The sequence below is a fragment of the Enoplosus armatus genome, chromosome 14 (assembly GCF_043641665.1).
Source record: "Enoplosus armatus isolate fEnoArm2 chromosome 14, fEnoArm2.hap1, whole genome shotgun sequence".
In the NCBI taxonomy this organism is placed as follows: domain Eukaryota; kingdom Metazoa; phylum Chordata; class Actinopteri; order Centrarchiformes; family Enoplosidae; genus Enoplosus; species Enoplosus armatus.
This window is the reverse complement of record NC_092193.1, coordinates 9,502,158-9,521,118: the sequence shown is the minus strand read 5'-3', so window position 1 is coordinate 9,521,118 and position 18,961 is coordinate 9,502,158. Positions and strand designations below refer to the sequence as shown.

The 18,961-nt window shown below is 39.9% G+C and overlaps 3 protein-coding genes across 4 annotated transcripts; 2 read left to right on the top strand and 1 right to left on the bottom strand.

Moving 5' to 3' along the window:
* Window positions 1-164: 164 nt before the first annotated feature.
* Window positions 165-2,125, top strand: LOC139296869 (aquaporin-1-like). Its single transcript, XM_070919429.1, has 4 exons — window positions 165-533; window positions 676-837; window positions 1,765-1,845; window positions 1,931-2,125. Exons 1-4 carry the CDS (start codon window positions 165-167, stop codon window positions 2,123-2,125), a joined length of 807 nt encoding a protein of 268 aa, XP_070775530.1.
* Window positions 2,126-5,655: 3,530 nt separating this feature from the next.
* On the top strand, window positions 5,656-11,185 carry thoc1 (THO complex 1). 2 transcript variants are annotated; one of them, XM_070919016.1, is made up of 21 exons: window positions 5,656-5,715; window positions 5,942-6,015; window positions 6,130-6,190; window positions 6,294-6,363; window positions 6,795-6,913; window positions 7,013-7,061; window positions 7,147-7,242; window positions 7,379-7,461; window positions 7,554-7,627; window positions 7,728-7,836; window positions 7,954-8,088; window positions 8,439-8,539; window positions 8,655-8,721; window positions 8,950-9,000; window positions 9,121-9,191; window positions 9,341-9,436; window positions 9,602-9,667; window positions 9,775-9,858; window positions 10,100-10,247; window positions 10,357-10,438; window positions 10,794-11,185. In XM_070919016.1, exons 1-21 carry the CDS (start codon window positions 5,668-5,670, stop codon window positions 11,069-11,071), a joined length of 1,962 nt encoding a protein of 653 aa, XP_070775117.1. In that variant the 5' UTR covers window positions 5,656-5,667; the 3' UTR covers window positions 11,072-11,185. The 2 variants fall into 2 exon arrangements, with proteins under 2 accessions (XP_070775117.1, XP_070775116.1); XM_070919015.1 differs by having other exon boundaries at window positions 10,354-10,438.
* A 98-nt stretch (window positions 11,186-11,283) lies between these two features.
* usp14 (ubiquitin specific peptidase 14 (tRNA-guanine transglycosylase)) lies at window positions 11,284-18,957 on the bottom strand. The gene is made up of 16 exons (XM_070918172.1): window positions 18,109-18,957; window positions 17,038-17,183; window positions 16,530-16,562; window positions 16,303-16,407; window positions 15,338-15,441; window positions 15,097-15,155; window positions 14,858-14,988; window positions 14,642-14,722; window positions 14,451-14,533; window positions 14,142-14,256; window positions 13,859-13,924; window positions 13,654-13,746; window positions 13,404-13,532; window positions 13,234-13,294; window positions 12,508-12,615; window positions 11,284-12,359 (listed from the first exon to the last, which is right to left on the bottom strand). The coding sequence occupies exons 1-16, from the start codon at window positions 18,122-18,124 to the stop codon at window positions 12,214-12,216; spliced, it is 1,476 nt and encodes a 491-aa protein (XP_070774273.1). The 5' UTR covers window positions 18,125-18,957; the 3' UTR covers window positions 11,284-12,213.
* Between the last annotated feature and the right edge of the window lie 4 nt (window positions 18,958-18,961).

Sequence of the window (18,961 nt, the reverse complement as noted above, 5' to 3'; positions counted from 1 at the left end):
AAATAAAATGCCTTTTCAACATAAGGCGTTTCATGGAACTTGTGCAGTGTATCTTTTTCCTGTTTCATCTCTTTTCTCCTCCCCTCTGCACACAAACCCCTCCAGTATAAATACTGAAGAGCCTTCATGTTGGTTTTAACACACCAGACACATTTGGAGCAGAGATGACAGAAATAAAAAGCTGGGTGTTTTGGAGGGCTGTGACTGCAGAGTTTGTTGGTATGTTACTGTTCATATTCATTGGTATATCTGCGATCATTGGAAAAGATGAGAACGGCGTTCCAGGGGAGACAGTGGCTCAGGAGCTAAAGGTCTCACTGGCCTTTGCGCTGGCCATCGCCACGCTGGCTCAGAGTTTGGGCCACATCAGCGGAGCACACCTGAACCCTGCTGTCTCTTTGGGCCTGCTGGTCAGCTGCCAGATCAGTGCGGTCCGATGTGTTTGCTACATCTTGGCTCAGATTCTTGGGGCAGTTGTAGCTAGTGCTATTGTGAATGGATCCAGGAAAGGCGAGTCCCTTGGTGTCAACAAGGTAAGGGAGTCATTCTAGTTTGTTTGTTTTTGTTTTTTTTACTTTTATTTGACAGGACAATTAAACCTTTTCATGAAATATAAACCAGTGCATTCAATCTAATAACTTTTTGCATTAAGCTGTAGTTGTTTGTCTTTTGCAGCTAAACAAAGTGACTGTGGGCCAAGGCTTCGTCATCGAGTTCCTCGCCACCCTTCAGCTGGTTCTGTGTGTGATAGCAGTGACTGATAAGCAACGGAGCGATGTTAAAGGGTCAGCACCGCTGGCCGTTGGGCTGTCAGTGGGGCTCGGGCATTTTGCAGCTGTAAGTAATCTGTGGTTTGCAGAAACTTTGACAAGACCAACAGTAGACTAAACTCAGTTCAGGACATAAATGTATGTTGTAGAAGTGACTCTTAATGGGGGTTACCACTTCAGCCAAGATAAGTACTGCAGGGACAGACAAGGGTTTCATTGAAATAAGAGGGTGGACAAAATAGAAGCACTATTCAATACAAATAGCTCTGCAGTAAACAGCAATTTGCTGCAGATTTTTATGTTAGACTGTCAAAGGTGTTTTTGCTTGATACTTTGAGACCATCTGCAGTGTTCAGGAGCTGAATAGCCTGTTCAGTCAGTGTTGTTAAGGATCTACTTGAGACCACTACTCCTCTTTGCCAATACAGTTTTCCTGTGTTTGGCAGGAATTATCATGATTCAAGACTTTTCCTCCATGCCTTCTTACATAACTTTGCTGTGTGTGTGGCTGATGTGCCAGCAGCTCAGGAAGCGGGTGCAGCAGATCACAATTGTAACGACAGCTACACAAGTGCCATGTTAAATTGAAGACAAATTTTCAGCGAGTGTCAACTTAAAACTTTTGCAAGTGTATTTTCCTGGCACCATGAGGCAATTTATACAAAGGGATCACAGCAGATCACTGGTGCCAAAAATATATTTGCAAAATATTTTAAATATTACGACATATGCTAAACACAGGGAAACTGCTTTAAAAAGAGGAACTGTGGTCATAATTAGGTGATGTATAACACTGTTGTTTACAATTGTTTACTTTGGTCCCTAAACACATCTAAAAATCTCAAAATTATGCATGTCAACAGATTAACTGTAAGGTTACTTTGTGATTAACCTGCGCAATTAATTTGTATATGCATAATCCTGCAACATATTCCCAAACTACATGAATTCCCTTGAATATAATTTGTTGAATAACTGAATTTGCCATTTACAGATAAGTTTCACTGGATGTGGTATCAATCCCGCTCGCTCCTTTGGACCAGCCTTGATAAACAGTGAAATGAAGAACCACTGGGTAATACAAAAACAGTTTGAAGCTTTTTAAAATCCCATTGTGTCCCTTTTTTATTTTGAGACAAATGTGACTGATTTCGTTCCAGGTGTACTGGCTGGGGCCCATGTGTGGCAGCATAGCGGCAGCTCTGATCTATGATTTGCTTCTGTATCCACGAACACCAAACTTAAGTACGCGCTGGTACGTCCTGCTTAATGGCCCAGAAAATGAAAACGATGCAGTTGAAATAACTGGAGAGGGCAACAGCAGCCCAGGGCAAAGTCAGTGGCCGAAACACTGAACAACTCTGAATGCAACATCTTAGCTTTTCTGTCTGTCAGCACATCTATAAACAACATAATTTACAGATATGCTTTAAATATGGCTATTAATTATATTTATTTTTGCAATGAGTTTTTTTGTCATTTTTATCATGTGGGTATTTTTAACTAATGATTATATTATAATAAAGATTTGTTTTTATCCCATTTCAGTGTTTTGTTTTTTTTGTTGTAAAGTTCAAAGTAAGGTCAACATATCCTTATTTACATTATGCAGTTACCAGAATAACATAATGTACAGCATATTTACATCTGCTTGACCTTGACATGAGTCACGGTCTGTATATATGAATGTATCATATACAGTATTATTCTATTCAAGGTGTTTGGCGACAGTCCCAAAAATCTCTCTGTAGTAAAACAACACAAGGATGTGGATCAGGTAATTGCACATACAAGCACTTTAAATTCTTCATAAGAAAAAGGATGATTAGACAAGATGTGGCCATCATGGAGATTTCCTGTTTGGCTGTGTCACAAGAATGTCCTTTCTCCATCTACGCACACGGCCCCTCTCACATCCCGTTTTATGGGTATTTGATGATCCCCACACCCTGGGCTAATCATTGAATAACATCAAGTGACTTTAAACTCCACAACCGAACATTTCTCAACAGAAACCCTGCCGTGTGAGGGCAATCCAGCCAAGGTCGCTTAAATAGATGCAAGTTATTGTAAGCTTAAACACCAATCAGGGGCAGGATAACCGCTGTGGTTGGATGCACATCCCCTTGTTGAGCCTACCCATTATTCTGCTCTGTGTGAGATGATCATTAACAAAATGTCTGTCCCAAATAATTTAGTAAAGGTGTACATTTTGTTATATTGTCACGTCCACTTATTGTCACACAGCTAGCAGGTGAAATCACAAACGTTAAATGCAAGGAGCTAAATGAAGAGGCTATAAGGATCTGCAAAGCCTACATAAATCAACATATTTCATTACATTTAATTGCAATGACTGGAACTAGCAGAATCAAAATATTTCTCTACACTCGGTATATGCATCATTCTTTATGGCTTTCCTCCCTTCAAGGAGGAATATTGCTCTGCTCTGGTATATGTTACCACAACTCTGTCAGTTTGGTTCCTCATAAACCTACTAAGGTGCACTGTGCTTTAAATTTTATCAATGAAGGATTGCTGTGCTGATGGGTTTATCTCACTTATATGGCATGACGCTTCTTCGCATGATTTTTATGGTGGAATTTCAGAGGCCGGTCATGTGACGGTGGCCAATCTAAAATCTCCTTCCTTTGTGTGCTTAACCTCGGAGGTCAGAGCATTGTGTTTAGACTCTTGTTTTGAAGTTTGTCCTCAACAACACGGACAATGCTCTTTTTGTTGCCCCTCAGTCATTTTGTCTGAGACTGTCCTTCATCGAATTATTTGGCTCTCATGTTGAGCTTAATTTGGCATGGGAGAGTGTTCAGTGGTCCTCTCATTATCTTTATCTAGACAAAATAAACAATTGGGAATGAAGGCTTAACCTGATTTAAACAGATTTTTTTTTCCAACTTGAGGACTACTTGCCTTTAACCTTAACCCCCCACTAGCCCATCTCCACATACTGACTGATGCCGGACCCTTATCTGCAACACAAGAGTTACTTACCATCAGTTTTTGGCAATGGTTCAATAAACGCTGTGTTAGAAAGGGGGGTGGGGGGGGGTGCAGCTGGTGAACTGTGTGCAGAACCCTACCTATGAGAAACAAGGTGCCAATCAAAACTGCAGAGTAGAACAGTTCTCACTTCCCCTTTTTATGACCACTGCGACCACACGGATGTCATGAAAATGATCCCTCTCAGCTCTTTCTACATGACACTACTGGCCTATATTTTCGCAGCTTTAGTGCTTTTCTCCCAACATCAGCACAACACCTTTAGGTTCAGTTAACAGTCGTTGTAACTGCAGGGCTACAAACACGTGTCAGAGGGTGCAGAAGGTGATTGGTCCCACTTCTACAAACTATTTCGGAGGCCCTGACCCGTGAAACTGCATGGTAAACACAGATCAAAACAGGCCACAGTGCTCACATTGGTTCTGTGAAAGAGTCCATGATTCATATGTAAACCAAAGGGTCCCCCTACCACCAAAATTCAAAACATGGGGTTGAAACCTGCTATCACTTTCAAATTGATTAACAGGTGTTTTAAAGCACAGACTAACACTTGCAACTAACTAAATCCAGGTAATCAATGTTTTTTGGTGTGGTTAAAGGTTTGTTTACAACAATAATATTTGTGAATGCAGCATGCAAATTCCTTGTACACATGTACTTGTGAATAATGCCTGATTATGAAAAAAACAGGCTTGTATTGTCTACCAAACCCATGAAAAGAAAAGAAAATCAATTGTGTACGTGAATAAACCTTGAATGTATGTAATAAAAAAATGACACATTGGGCCTTTAATGATTAAAATCACAGTAGAATGCTCCGCTGGTTCCAATGTGTTGTGTGACATTGTTGAACATTAAATCTTATCAAGGAATTCAGGCCCTGCAGCTCAGTAGTTGTAATTTAAATTGTATGCCTATAACACACCGAAGTGTACACTCACAAATGCAGATCACTGGGGTAAGAATTCAGTAGCTGCATGTTTGTGTAACGTGAAATGCTACAGGGATTATCATCAGGAAAGGGTGTATTTTAGATTTATCCTGCCATGGGTACAGAGCTTTCACACACGCTCACACATACAGTAGCTCCCACTTAATATTTTCCACCATAGCAGACAAAAATAGTGTGCAACACTGCCGCCCTCTGGTCTAAATTGGATTTAGGCCTAAAGTTCATAATGCGGTTACATCAATAACTAACAAATTAAAGTTAGACTAATATCTATCCATCCTAATATGATAATTAATATTAACTTTTCAAAAAACATTTCCTCTTTCATTTCACTCAGGCCTTTCAGACCCCCAATATCACTTCACATAACATGTTTGAGGGATATCACGTCGCCTCCTCCATGTTCAGCCTTGCGCCTTGCCTGCACACTAACATGATAGTTTCACACATTTCTGATTTTAAAGAAAGCATAATTTTGAAGTATGCTGCTTAAAGAGGTATTTTATTTCAGAGGTATCCAGTGTATCTGGAAAGCTCTCTCATATAAAAATGAATGGTAGGTTGCACCAACGTCTCTGCTTTAGGTCTGGTTTAACCATAAGGCAGAAAAAAGACAATCAAATTATTGTCGTTACTGAGCAAATGAATGCATGTGTCTAGACAGATTAATTATTAGCAGTGTTTTATGTTACAACTGTAGACATTGACAATATACACATTATACAAGTACAAAATATCACCATGGCTGCAGACAAGGTGGCAGTAACAATGTTGCAAATAATAACCTACATGTTATTTGTAAATGTCTACGATATTAAGTGTGATAAACAGCATATTCCGGATCAGAGAGCTCCTGAATGCACCCCACCACACAGCCGAAGAAACCGGAAGAGATTTAACGGCGGTTCCGTTTGCAAATGTGTAAAGATGTCGCCGTCCCCATTTAATTTTGACGACGCTAAAGACAAATTTACGGTGAGAAATCTTGCCTTTCGTATTAAAACGCGTATGACTTTATCCCGTACGTCGTAGTTAATCTAGCTAAAAATAGCTAAATAGCAGGTTTGTTTATACAAGCTACTGCTTGTGCTGTTAGTGTTCACATAGCAGGTAGCATAATGCTAGCTAAGCTAACAAAACGCCATGTATCGATGCATTTTCTCTCATAAATGTTCTCTCCTTCCCTCTCACACGCATACAGACGTCTGCCAGAAATGCTCTAGCTGGTAAAACCGGCAAACATTTGGTAAATGCCTTCAACCAGATCCCTGGGAAGTAAGTAATGTTAATTTGTGTTAGCCCTCTGTACAATTTACGAATACACATCAAAAACGTTCATTGAGTTTGCCAAATCACCAATCAAACTGTTACCCGTCTCGTATGTTACAGTGAGACAGAAAAGAAGACCACACTTGACCAGGCGCTGAGGGGTGTTCTTGGTGATCAGATAGTAAGTAAATTAGCGGTCATCTACTCCATATTATTTCAACACAACTCATTAAATTAATCATATGAAAGCCTGAAATTGAAAATAGAGTGCGTGTTCTCTGCAGGTGGAGCAGAAGGCGAGCTGTGATGACTACCTGTCTCTCATCTACCTGAGTATTGATGCAGTTACAGAAGGTATGTTACTCTCCCTATGAATGTTTTTGTCTCATGTCATTCAAATTGCCCACCCCAGATGGAATTGCATAACACTTAGTAGTATATTGATATTGATATTATACTAGACTTCCAGCAGTTGACCTTCATATTCCAAAATAAAGACACCACATACTATGCAGCTTCCTAAATGACTGGAAAGACAGTAAAACATGGTTTACACAAAAACAGAATTGAGACATTAAAAGCTATGTTTAACAATAAGACATTATTATGATGTATTTGAGTTGCAATCTGTCAATTAATCCTCACACATATCATATCCCTGGATGTGGCTTCACAGCACTGGCTTCCAATGAAATTTTAGGATTGTTTTGTTCTTGCTTAACCTCTCAACACACACACACAGCTTAAACTCATGTTGATCAAACTTCTGCTGTCTCTTCGTGTAGGTATCTGTTCTGCTACAACTCCTTTCCTTCTACTGGGAGATGTACTGGACTGCCTTCCTCTTGATCAATGTGACAAAATATTCTCTTTTGTTGAGGAGAATGTTTCCACCTGGAAATCGGTAAATAAGCTACAACCTCTCAGTAAAAGCAGTTGAAGTATTTCTCCAGCATAATGAAAATTATTTGACCTGTAAGTCTACACTCCTCCCTTTTCCTAGAACTCGTTTTACACCGCCGGGAAGAACTACTTGTTGAGGATGTGTAATGGTAAGGAGAACATTTCATTCTTGTTGATGAACGAGACTTTTTAAAAGGCATAGCTCTTTGTAACACACCTTTTCAATTTGTGTAGATCTTTTAAGGAGGCTGTCCAAATCTCAGAACACTGTATTCTGTGGGCGAATCCAGCTTTTCCTGGCACGTCTCTTCCCTCTGTCTGAAAAATCAGGTAAGAATGGCATTTGTGTATGTTATCTTTGAATAAATGAGACAACATCAACCCCTCGTAGATGTAATGTATAATAGTTTATGACCGGCGTCCGTTTTGCATTTTTTTTATATGCTGCCATTTGTTTTTATTCCAGGTCTCAATCTGCAGAGCCAGTTTAATCTGGACAATATAACGGTGTTCAACAAAAATGAACAAGAAAGCACCCTCAGCCAGAAGGTAAAGTGTTGACACCTGATAATGATTGTGAATTTTTTCAATATAATCTAAAGATTTTAGTTTAATGTTGTTTTATGGTTCCATGTTTATAGCACACGGAAGAAAAGGAGGATGGCATGGAGGTGGAGGAAGGAGAAATGGGAGAGGATGATGCTCCTGCACCGTGGTAAGTGAAGGTCATGCTCTAAAATAGCCTAGATTTAAATTCCAGTTTTTGTTGTTGCTGTTTTTAAGTTTCTGAAAACTGAATCAAATTTTTCTTTCAGTTCCATTCCAATTGACTACAACTTGTACAGAAAGTTCTGGACCCTGCAGGACTACTTCAGAAACCCTGTCCAATGTTACGATAAATTCTCTTGGATGACGTTCCTTAAGGTAATGCACCTGACCACAGCAGCAGAGAACATTTAGCGGCCTTGCTTTCAATTTGCCAGATAAAAAACCAAAGTAGATGCTGAAAAATAATGACTCATTCCTTTTTGTCCTGCTCAGTACTCAGATGAGACCTTGGCAGTGTTCAAGAGCTACAAGTTGGACGACATGCAGGCCTCTAAGAGAAAGCTGGAGGAGCTGAGAGCATCTGGAGGAGAACATGTCTACTTTGCCAAGTTCCTAACAAGTGAGAAGGTGAGAAAACATTTTTTACCCCAGGAGTTATTGGCAGTTCATGTAATTTTATTCTGCTTTGAGGCTGTTTTTTTTTTTTTTAAGGCTGGAGGAGATATTAAATCCCATTTAGTAAACAAGAAGCTTGCCTAGTCGCCTCGTTTTTTTATGTATTATAGAAACTTTATATCTGTACTTTGACAGTACTGTTTAGTATTTCCGTACCATGTTATAATAAGATATGTTCTTAAATGTATTAGTTATATCACTGATGGCATCTGTATTTGTATTTATTCAAGTAAAGAATGATGTCCCCCAAAGATATGGGTTTGACATAAACTCACTACTTTTTCTTTCCTCTTCATCTCCAGCTGATGGACCTGCAGCTCAGCGACAGCAACTTCAGGCGGCACATTCTTCTGCAGTACCTCATCCTCTTCCAGTACCTGAAGGGTCAGGTCAAGTTCAAAAGGTGAAGCACGTCCCTCCTCGGACCTCGTAGAACACTAAACAAACTTTCATTTGTGTGAAAAAACAGTCATCAGGTGTTGGGGGTTCATATTTACTATGTCTTTATCTTCGTACAGCTCCAGCTGTATCCTCAATGATGACCAGACTGCGTGGATTGAAGAGACAACTAAACTGGTTTATCAGGTCCGTCCTAAGTCACACAGACTTTGATCTTACATGCTAGTTGCTTCTGTGTGGCACATAAATACATATGTCTCACTGTCTTCCCGTTATCTTACCTATTTATGTTGAGATTTACCTGGATCTTTATAGACTTACAATAGGTACTTTAAAAAGGGTCAGCACACTGAAATCAGGAATCATTTTTCCACTTACCACCAGCTTTTTATTTGTATTAATCTGTGACCGTAGCTGCTGAGAGAGATCCCTCCTGATGGAGACAAGTTTGCCACCATGGTTGAGGTAAGCCATGTCTTTGTTACACTTGTATTAAATATTAAATGAGGCTCTTCTGAACATGCTCACATTTGTTAGAGCTCTCTGTACACTAGTGACACTAGAAATGCTTCTCATCTTTCACAGCATATCCTCAACACAGAGGAGAACTGGAACGCCTGGAAAAATGAGGGATGCGTGAGCTTTGTGAAAGAAAGGTACAGCAGCCTAATGTTATGATTATATGATCTGATGAATACATTGATTCATTTGATTGGTCCATTTTTACAATAATAAACAAATTAATCTTGGGCTTGGGCTAGCATGACAAAATAGCAGTTTGCGCCACTTGTTTCCTCTTTAACAGGGCAGTAGATGACAAACCCAAAAGACCCACCAGAAAAAGACAAGCTCCAGAAGACTTCCTTGGAAAAGGGCCGGACCGCAAGATCTTCATGGGAAAGTATGTGATCTAATACAAGTAGTAAAACTGTCAGCTCAAGGCGCGTTGCTCTGTGCAGATCATGTTTGTCTGCAATATGTGGAGACAAATTAAGAGATCTTTCTTGCATAATTTAATTGTAGACTATGAAGCTTCCATAACTCAAGCTGTTCTGTGTTTTGTTAGTGATGAGTTGACTCGACTATGGAACCTGAACCAAGACAACATGGAGGCCTGCAAGTCAGACAACAGGTCAGTGGGTCAGAAAGCAAAGTAGCAGTTCAACAATCTACAATCACGTTCACGTTTTTGTATAGATCAGAAAATAAAGTCTTCTACATCTGATGTCTTTCATTCAGGGAGTTCATGCCATCACTGGACGAATTCTTTACAGAGGCTATTGAACAGGCCGATCCTGCCAACATGGTGGAGGAAGAGTACAAGTAAGTTTGTGACATATCTTCTCAGGACTTTTTAAAGCCAGTTTGCAAGAACAAAATCCTTTTTAAAAGTTTGAAAGAGCATTACTGGCTTCTCATTTCTAAATGTATGCTACTTTCTACTCTTATATGGGAGCGCCGATACTGTATAATTTCCCCCCAGGGATCAATAAAGTATTTCTGATTCTGATTCCCAGAATGTGTATGCGTTTGTGTGACTCTTCTGTTCTGTAAATGAATGCAGAGTTGTGCGGAACCCAAACTACGGCTGGCGCGCTCTGAGGCTGCTGTCCAGGAGAAGTCCACACTTCTTTCAACCGACTAACCAGAAGTTCAAGAGCCTGGCAGACTACCTAGACAGCATGGTTAGCAAACTGGCCAAAGAACTGCCGGTGAGGATTTTTGTTACTTAAAAACGGGCATTAATCATTATGATAAGACTGTATGATGGCCATAAAGAACTGTTGACAAATGCTGATTTTCATTCCACACATGCAGAAGGATATCCCTTCTGAAGAGATCAAGACAGGAGAAGAGGATGACGACGATAATGGCGACAATCTTCTCAAAGACAGCAATGACAGTGAGTTTGAATTGCTTATTCAACACGAAACCCCTTATTTAGGGTTTTATCCACCATTTTATCCCACCTATATGAACTTTTTTCTTCTTTCATATTCATATTTTTAACACACAAATTAAACTTAATTTAGGAGAGGAATGAATGATCTTAAAGTTTTTATCTAGGAATATATGGCACATTTATTTACATCCTAACAAGCATCTTCAACTAAAATTGAACATGCCCTGGTTTATCACTCCCCCAGCTTGATGTCTGCATGTTTAGGTCCTTGTTTTGGTGATCAAATCACATCACCTTCTGTATCCACTCGTCCCCATCCTTTTTTGTTTTTTTAATACTCTCATCGTTCTTCCAGGTCCGAGCATACAGAGCAAGATGGTGACAAACCAGCAGATGGATGACATAGCAGCTAAACTGGGCGCTCAATGGAAGATGCTGGCTTCTCATCTGGAGATGAAGGCGGCAGAGTTGCGAGAGATTGAAACAGACAGCGAAGATGTTGACATGCAGGCCAAACTGCTGCTTGTAGCCTGGCAGGACAGAGAGGGAACACAAGCTACTGTGGAGAGCCTGGTCACTGCTCTTAATGCTGCAGGATTCTCTCAGATTGCAGACAACCTCAATGAGGCTTGAAGTAAATCAATAATCAGTATCTCCGTTACATTGTTGCATCCTTTTTCATACCAAAAACAATTGGAGACTAACATTTTTGTATGTAGCAAAGGTTGAAACCCACATTGTTTTTCACTGTAGAAAATTCAATAAATGTTTTTTTTTAATAAAACATTTCTTAGACCATTCATTTTGATCATGTGCTCGCATTAAAGAATCTGACATTTTGGTATAACAGTTTATTTTCACCACCTATGAAAAGCAATCAGTCAATAACTTATTACAGAGTGGTAATGGTTAAGTCTTACACATTGTGGCAGAGTGATCAGAAAACCTGCATGGAGAAACGAAGTGAAGCGTAGCATTTTAACCATATAGATGTCAAAGTCTGAAATCAGTGTCAGCAAGAACGATGTTCAAGGCTTGTGGAGTAAACCATCATGGTTGAATCTCAAGTCTTTATTTAACTGCACACAGTTCACCACAAGGGCAACCTGTCCTGACCAGTTCCCCAAACACTTCCCCCCCCTCCCCAACAAAGCATTAGTGAAGATTTGGCAGAAAGAACCTCATCTGTCAATACATTTGAGAACAATTCCAGGAGATGATGCAAGCCAAGCACTTAAGAAAAGACCTGAGATTGAACCCACATTTCCCAGAGGGCCAACAGGTGAACAAGGGCAAGTCTTTACAGTGTTTTGTGAAAATCTCCATAATACATCTGAGAAGATACAAGCCAGAATGTCAAGGACAACAGCTTGGCTAGGCATTTTTGTACAAGTTGATTAAATGACTAAAGAGAAATATTTTGCTTTTATGATATGAGCACCTTATCAAAGGCTTTAAAAAATATACAATGTGTATAAAACATTTAATGAAACTGCAGAGCTAGACTTAAAAACCTCTTTCAAGGATCCAGTCCAGAGATTGCCTCTCGTCATATCTCCATTTTCAAAGCCCACTATGGTTGAATATTTAACACCATTTGACAGAATTTGTTTTACAAGCATCCGTGTTGGTTACAAAAACAAAACAAAACAAAAATTAAGGTAATCAAATCTTTAAAGACACCAGTTTTACTGCACATCTATGCAGACAGTGCTTGGAAATGGCAATTTGTACGTGTTGGATGTTGTCTTTGTCTTCTAGGAAATCTTCCACAGCTACTGTTCCTCTTCAAGTATTTCCAGCCGCCGGGGGCCGTACAGTAGAACGTAAGCTATATGCCAGTCTCCGCCACCAGACAGTCGCAAGATATCCTCTGGAGACACCACACTCACCTTGTCATCGTCAAACTTGACCCACTCATCTGACAGGAGGCAGAGACCACAGGAAGAAGAGGAAACAATTACTTCCTGAACATCTGTTTACTCTAAAGATTAAGTTCCTGCGTGCATCTGATATAAGTCATGACACATTAATGCTGAATACGTGTCGTGTGAAACAACTGTGGTTACCTTCTTTCCTCTTGACCCAGCCCACATAGTGACCTGATGAGCTGGAGCGGCCTTGGTGTGTCAGCACAGCCTGTAGGTCGTAGTAGCCGCTGTTGTTGGAACCCAGGTCTGCAGGAGAAAAATTGGTGTGTTACAACTCCTTCAACTGTGGCTCATAGTTGACTGAAATGGTAGACCTTCAAAAAGGGAAAATCCACCTTCAAATGTCATTGCACTGCTAGGCATTGTGGGACAATGGCATTTTGCAGGGACTTTAGAGATTTGACATTTAATTACAACCTTTGGTAAGTAAGTGCAAAAAGCAAAAGTATTAGCACAGTAGGAGAAAACAGATGTCTGCCTTTTCAACAATAGATGAATGACTGAATGTTAGAAATTGGTGAAAAAATATCAAATCTAAATGCAGAATTTTCTCTATTGTGGAGCACTGACACATTTTCTTCTTCTGCTGTTCAAAAATGTGCCTACATGAGTTGGGTGTATTTTTATAATGGTAAGCCCATGTTTATTAAAGCATTTTTATTCTTAAGCATCCACTTGAGTTGCTGGAATCAGCTTTTTGTTACGCCACACTACCCATGGAAGAGTGCATGCTTTTCCTCTTAAGTGTTGAAATTGTCTATATTTCAACAGATATGCATTGTGAAAAATGGTAAGATGCATTCATGATGAGTGTTTCAGTGCGGATTCCCCCTTTAAATATTGCAATGTCAAGTTCCAACATACCATCAGGGTCTGAGAAAGGCTCATATTTCACCGCTTTCGCTGCGTCTGGCTTCTTCACCAACTAATGCACAAAACAAAGACAATTGTGAGACGCTATACAGAACTGCAACTAAGTTAAGCATGAAAGGTAGAAGCACCAAAAAAAAAAAACAGCTATAAATCGGCCTTACCTTCTGCTGCTGTTTCTCTAGCTTCTTGTCCTCAACCTCCTTAAACTTTGACCTGATGGGCAGCATTTTCTCCTGGAGCTCCACGGTGCACAGCTCATAGACATCCAGCATGAGCGGGAACTTAACATCCTTCAAAAAATATTTGAAGACAAATTTTTTTTTTTTAGACTTACAATGAAATTACTAATTATAGTGAGCCCCGTTATAAATTGATGATTGGATTAAAGATTAAAGGCGGCTCAAGACAAACCTTAAGGACTTTTGCATTGACGGACTCCTTCTCTTTGTAGAAAAATCGGACCATTTGAACAGTCAAGTAGGCAGGGAGACGGCTGAGTTTTGACTAGAGGGTTGACAGGATGGTTTCAGAAGGCAAATACATTTCAAACAGAGAAGTAGACAAGATCACTTCTTTCAAATGTCCAAGGGAAATTACAGCAAAAGGAAAAACTTACAGATTTTATATACAGGGCATTTCTTTCCAAGGATGCAGACATTTTTGTGATTTCTTCCTGCAGTCTCTGGAGAGATAAAACATGCAGAAACATGATTTGATACTTGTTACCCTGGAAACAAACTAACCATGTGCCAGTTTGTCGTATGCATGTTGTATTCATTTCTTTCACTCTAACTAGACCTGGACAAACATAAATATGATACACTTCTCTTGTGTAGCAAACACATGGTCCTCTGTTTCAAAACATTTAAAAAGTACTCAGCTGCCTGTTCGGTACATACCAGCCTTAGTCCTGTTGCAAGGTATTTGACTTCTTGGTTGATGAAGCAACTGAGCTGGAGCTGGCTTTCCTTGCCTTTGATTGGCTCCTCCTCCTCAGACTCTGAGCATTTCATACTGAACAGGAGAGTTAAGAAAAAGCCTAGCAGAGTAATGTCACACAGCTGGGAGATCTTTGCTGGGTGTTACTTCAACACAACTATGACACTGCACACTGCTCTTTATGAGCAAAACATTTAGAGTCAAAACATACTGAACCAAGACATAAAATGTAGAAAGATGTGATCAACAAAGGCACACTGCAAGGATACGTAGTTTCGAATTCTACCCCGAAATACTGGTCAATGAAGTTCTTCTTCGCGGAGGCAGAGGCAGCTCCGCTCTCAGAGTCAGTCTGTTGATTAACAGACAAAAAGCAAAAATGGAACATGTTATTTGTCCCCAACTTCTCAATTACAGTTTCATCATAAAACATAAGGTTAAAAATGTTTTTTGGTTTTACCTCCATGGGAGTCTCTGGCTCTAATGGCTCCAACTTTTGCTGAAGCACTCTCATCATCTGCAGCCAGCACTCGTTGGCGTCCTGAGAGAACAAAACAAAAACAATGCCAAGAAGTGAGACCATGTCCTGATATTTCCATTCAACATTTATTATAAGAACTTAGATAAAAGACACATGGCATGGCTGTATCAGTTTCAGTGACAGTAACTTTCTAACCTGCTGGAGGTACTGTCCCTGGTCCCCCTTCTCAGCAAACTGTGGAAAGGCCATGTGAAGGAACTGCAGTAAAATAATGGGTGGGAGGCTAGATGAGGTCTTGTCCATGGTGTCATACAAGTCACGAAGGGCTGAGGGTGAAAAGATAAATACATATTCATTTTATATGCATTCATACGTTTAAGACGCTAATATATGGCTGTGATTTCATAAGGTTAACAATTTACTATGCCTCATACCTGCTGTGATGTATTGTGATGGTGCATTTGCCCCTGAAGATCGCAGAGCACCTGAATACCTAGAAGGAGCAAGGGGATTTTAGAAAGAGCAAAGCCACAAAAACAAAAACCAGGGGAAAAGACAAAAAGTTGATTTCAAACAGAAAATTACAATGTAGACCACTTAAACACAGCTTCTCTTTGTATTTAGTGTCTTTAGTTTCTGAATGTATTCTATACTCAATAATAGCAGAAACCTCACTTTCTGAGTGCACTTTTGAGCTCTGGCACAGAGCGCAGGCACTGCACTGTGGCGTTCATGTAACAGGTGTTGCCCAAGTTTGTCAGTCCACAAGGCAGCTCCATCTGAAAATGACAAAGAGTGGAATAAGTTCCTCAAGGTAAAATACAGTTTTTATTTCCTAAGAGACAATACAAGTAGATCAACATGTCACTTTGTCTATATTTTGGACTGATTTCATCTTCAAGTGTTTTATATTGGCCACTCCCAATAAGATGAATGTTAGTCCTTAACCACAGATATGTAGAAATTGTTTGAAAAATATGCTGTTTTTCCCTCACATTTTATGTTATGTCATTTAAAAGTTCAGTTAGGTTAAAATTCATCTTTAATTTACAGGCTTAATCACGGTATGCCAGAGTTTCCATTAGTGCTCAGTAGTTACAGTGCACCATCCTGCTAACACATGAAATAATTACATTTGTGTGGATTTCAAAGAAGAGCTGGCATTGTCACAGACAAATCAAATCAGCTACTCTCTTTCCCTTTAAAACAGCTATGAGCAACTGGCAATTTCCTAACAGAGATGACACTACTGGCCAAACAGCAGCATAGTATCAAGTGACACAGCAGTTTGGCGTTCACATGCACAATTGGGCGCAATTCCTCACAATTCCTCCTCAGTAGAAATGTTTTTGTTAACATTGGCATAAATTACTGACAATAACAAAACCCCCTGCTGATTGCAGCTTAACTTGTTAAAAGAACATTTCTCTCAGATCAACACAAATGCTGACCTGACGAAGCTTCTCATTTTCAGAAGCTGATCTCCCAAAAGGGGCACATACTCTATATTTAGTTTATTATGTTCTCTACTTGGTAAACATCACATTGAGGAAAACACATTTACCTGACTACGTCAGTGCAGAAAACAGCAATCACCATATTTGTTTTAGGCGTACTGGTAATTTTTCAGGCTTACTCACCGCTGAGGCCAGCTGCTCCTCAGTCATGTCCTCTACAAACATGGGCCGGACAGCAGGCTCCTCAGGCAGGGCATCTGCCGAGCCCATCATCAGCAGAGTCATTCCCTACAAAAAGAATAGAAATACACAGAAATTCACTACCTTATTTGTTAAAATACATTCGGTAGTTAGCTTTCTGAACTAAGAAATGCTTGTTATATGCATCCAAACACAGCTTAAGTACTCACATTTTTCAGTTTAATGTTCCCCCACTCATCATCCTAGAAAAAGGACAACACTTTGGTTAGCTTGTTAAACACAGTTAAAGAATTAAAGGACAGGAATAAATAGTCTAGTCTAAAATAGACTATTTTCAGCTGTGGATTAATACACATTTGGTGCTCTAGTTTTGGTGCTCAATATTTACGACATCAGGACGGTGTGTGTTCAACGTAATAAAGGAACATGTCACACGCAATGGTGTGGCTAATTGGAGTGTTTTAATATAAATTTTTGGAAAACAAGTCTATAATGTGTATTATTATAACAAATTATAACATTGTCTTTGGCTAGACAGGCAACTTATAAATTGTAGGGCACTTACAAATTGTTGGTTTTGGTCTTTTCATGGGATTTGGTGACAACAAGAGAAAATACAGAATACTGCCTAATCCTTTAACAAAAGAAAACCTGCAGCACAGTATTTTTTCACATGCACCTCAGAGCCAGATGCTTGACTGTTGTTCATATCAATACCTTAAGAGTGCCTCCCTTCACCATGACCTTCTGTCTGTCTGGCTGAACTCCTGTCAGGGCAAAGAGCTGAGCCTTGAAAACCATGGGTGGTTCCTCAGTGTTAAGCTCTACTGCATCAAACTTCTCTTTGCCCCATTTCACATTTACTGAAAGAAAGAGAGGGATAGGACATACACACACGTTAGCCTCCCAGGGTGAGTGTTGAGAAGCACCACAACGTTGTCAAACTGCTGCCATGTATGACACAGCATATAGTCAGCAACAGTAAAGTGCTCCATGGAATCAGACAGCTAGCTACAGTCCAACTGACTATCGGGCTAAAAGCACAAAGTGAAAGCTAATGTTCAGCTGTTTGGCTGCCAAGGCAATGAGATAAAACATTTGATTAGCCACGTTAGAAACCCGTATAAGATTACCGTCATGCTATAACGGCAGAATCGTGTTCGATAGGCATTGTTGTTCTCTAACAAGCCGCAACTGCAATGAAAAGCTTCAAAAGTGTACTCTCATTATTTGGCTAACTTGGTTAGCAAGGCTACCTGTAGTAATAAAATGTGTTCTGTTAATTTCATACCGGTACAGAATTAAACGTGTTCATGGCTTAATCTGACAAAAATACAACTAAAGTGGTTGAGTTGTGCTGAGAAACAATGGCTTTAAAGTAGTTAAGCCAGTGTTCGCGTTAACTGGTGTCTGGCTAACCTAGCTAGCTGACACTTAGCGGCAGTGGCTAGCTGCTTTCTGTTTTGTGTCAGATGCCAGTTAGCGTAGCCGGCTTTACCAAACACATTCTGTCAACTCCGCTAACCAACAGTAACACAGTTACAGCTGTGTAACACTTTCGTATGTTCTCCTGTCTCGAAATACTATTTTTTGTAATAACTCTACCTGTGGCCTAACAAAGCTAACAGACTACCCATTACCGTTAGCATGCTAACTGCATATCATGCTAAAGCTAGCTAAGCTAGTATGCTAAATGTAATTTACGTTACTGCACTAAAACACGTGTAATGGTTCATGGTTAGTTATTTTCAATGGCAATGAATGTGTTGTATTAAAAAAGCATCATACCTGTAAACACCGGCATGTTTGGCAACCTTTTACTTCCTCAACTCTTTATTTTTTCCTGTTTCAATCCACCGGGGCGCGAATGAAGAGTTGGCTAGTTCTCAGTCTGAACTTCATTCAAACAGAATGACGCTGCAACAACACGCTGGGAACTTATCGATGCGCTCTGGCATCTGCTCGCCGTCCTGCAGCATACAATGCACCCAGACTACACACACCCAGATCATTCTGCCACATTAATTACAGTATTTATGAGAGTCAGGATCGTTGTTACTGAGGTTTGTTCAGTCCACAACACTCCGAGCAGGTGATAGTTTCCCACCATATAAAAATCTCCTGAGCCTGTGAATCCCTGATACTGATAAATGGATGGATTAACCTGCTGGAGAGCCCCAGCGCAAAAATTAGCTGCTGGGCCCCCATTAAGCCCCCTATTGCAACCATTCTCTGTGTAATACACACATTGCACTGGAATACTACCTGGCCCAACATTAACTGCATGGTAATTTCATTAAACACTAATTTGTTTAGAATGTAAGCACAAAACTGAAATAATGAAGGTCTTAAAACTACATTTTGACAGATGGAACCTCTTCAGACAGGGCTTCAAGATTAGAAAATACAACAGGACTCACTTTGGGGCCTTTAACAAGTCAGTTAATAGTGATATTGTGCTATATATTTCCAAACAAATTCTCAATTAACACAAACCAGTTGGCACACAATAAGCCTGGAGCTTTTGGGGCCCATGGGGGTACTTTGCCTGGTTGGTAATGCAGCCTTGAGATGGACTCATGTATAGCCTCGTAAAATTATGAACCCTGTGATGGGTATCTGTAGTGAAAACTAGTATACA